This window comes from Malurus melanocephalus, unplaced genomic scaffold (assembly GCF_030028575.1).
Source record: "Malurus melanocephalus ecotype Western Australia unplaced genomic scaffold, MMel_1.1 scaffold_1603, whole genome shotgun sequence".
In the NCBI taxonomy this organism is placed as follows: Eukaryota; Metazoa; Chordata; class Aves; order Passeriformes; family Maluridae; genus Malurus; species Malurus melanocephalus.
Window position 1 is genome coordinate 25,536 of NW_026624835.1, and position 1,037 is coordinate 26,572.

Sequence of the window (1,037 nt, forward strand, 5' to 3'; positions counted from 1 at the left end):
TGGGTTTTTAGGGTGTGCCACCTGCCCCCATGGGGACACTGCCATGGGTTTTTAGGGTGTGCCATCACCTCTTTGTGAGACTCCTGCTCTTGCCCAGCACAAACCAGGGTCAGGGGACCCCCAGAGCCACATCTGGGCCAGGGGAGGACAGGGGTGCAGGGGCTCAGCTTTGRGCTGCTCTCACCAACCTGTTCATGCCGGGCAGGTTCCCCCAGAAATACCGTGCCCGGTGTGCTGCAGACACTTCTTTGGCATCGATCATCACAGGGTTGGACTGAGGGAGGAACAGTGGGAATGGTCAGCGGGGTTGGGCAGCCCCTCCCTGTGGGGGCAGGAGGGGGTGACCCCAGGCAGGCACTGACCTCCAGGAAGCGTGAGATGTCCCTCTTGTCGCTCACCCCCATGGCCACCACGTTCTCAAAGAGCCAGAAAAAGGGCCGGTCATCCCCCTCCTTGGGCCGGGCTTCGTGCAGCAGGCGGTAGAACTCGAAGAAAAGGCGCCCGGTGCCCTCTGGGCAGAGAGAGGAGAGGTTGGGCTAAGGGCTGGGGGTCTTTGGTAGCCCTGGGGGGGTTGGCAGTGGGGTTCAGCCCCACCCCTGTGGAGCCCCAGCCCTGTCCTACCGTAGAGCCCCTTCCTGGCCGGGTTGACGATGGACAGATCGTTGCAGGGGCTCCCCCCAATTACCAGGTCAAAGGGACCCCATTCCTGTATCTGCAAAAGGGAGAGGAGACCCCGCTGAGCCACAGCCATGGGGACACGGGGGACGATGGTGGCCGAGCTCCCAGTGTGGGATGGCACCACCAGGATCACCGAATCCAACTCCTGGCCATGCTCAGGACACCCTGACAATGCCACCCTGACAATGCCACCCTGTGCCACCCTGACAATGCCACCCCGTGCCCCAGAGCTGTGCCCGGAGCTCTGGCAGCCCGGGGAGGTTGGGGGTTGTCCCAGTGCCAGCAGGGACAGGGTGAGGGGTTGGGGACAGAATGGCACCTACGTGTTTCTGGGTGACGTTGCGGACGTCCCCGACGTA

General features: G+C 63.2%; 1 protein-coding gene across 1 annotated transcript in view; it reads right to left on the reverse strand.

The window, feature by feature from the left end:
- The window catches only part of LOC130587180 (DNA (cytosine-5)-methyltransferase 3A-like), a gene marked incomplete at its 5' end in the record, with an annotated part of 3,529 nt that extends 2,498 nt beyond the window's left edge, over positions 1 to 1,031 (reverse strand). Inside the window, 4 exons of the mRNA XM_057388145.1 lie at positions 176 to 274; positions 363 to 511; positions 622 to 712; positions 1,002 to 1,031. Of these exons, the coding sequence (XP_057244128.1) occupies positions 176 to 274; positions 363 to 511; positions 622 to 712; positions 1,002 to 1,031 (369 nt within the window). The remainder of the gene's footprint in view (positions 1 to 175; positions 275 to 362; positions 512 to 621; positions 713 to 1,001) is intronic.
- Positions 1,032 to 1,037: the final 6 nt, after the last annotated feature.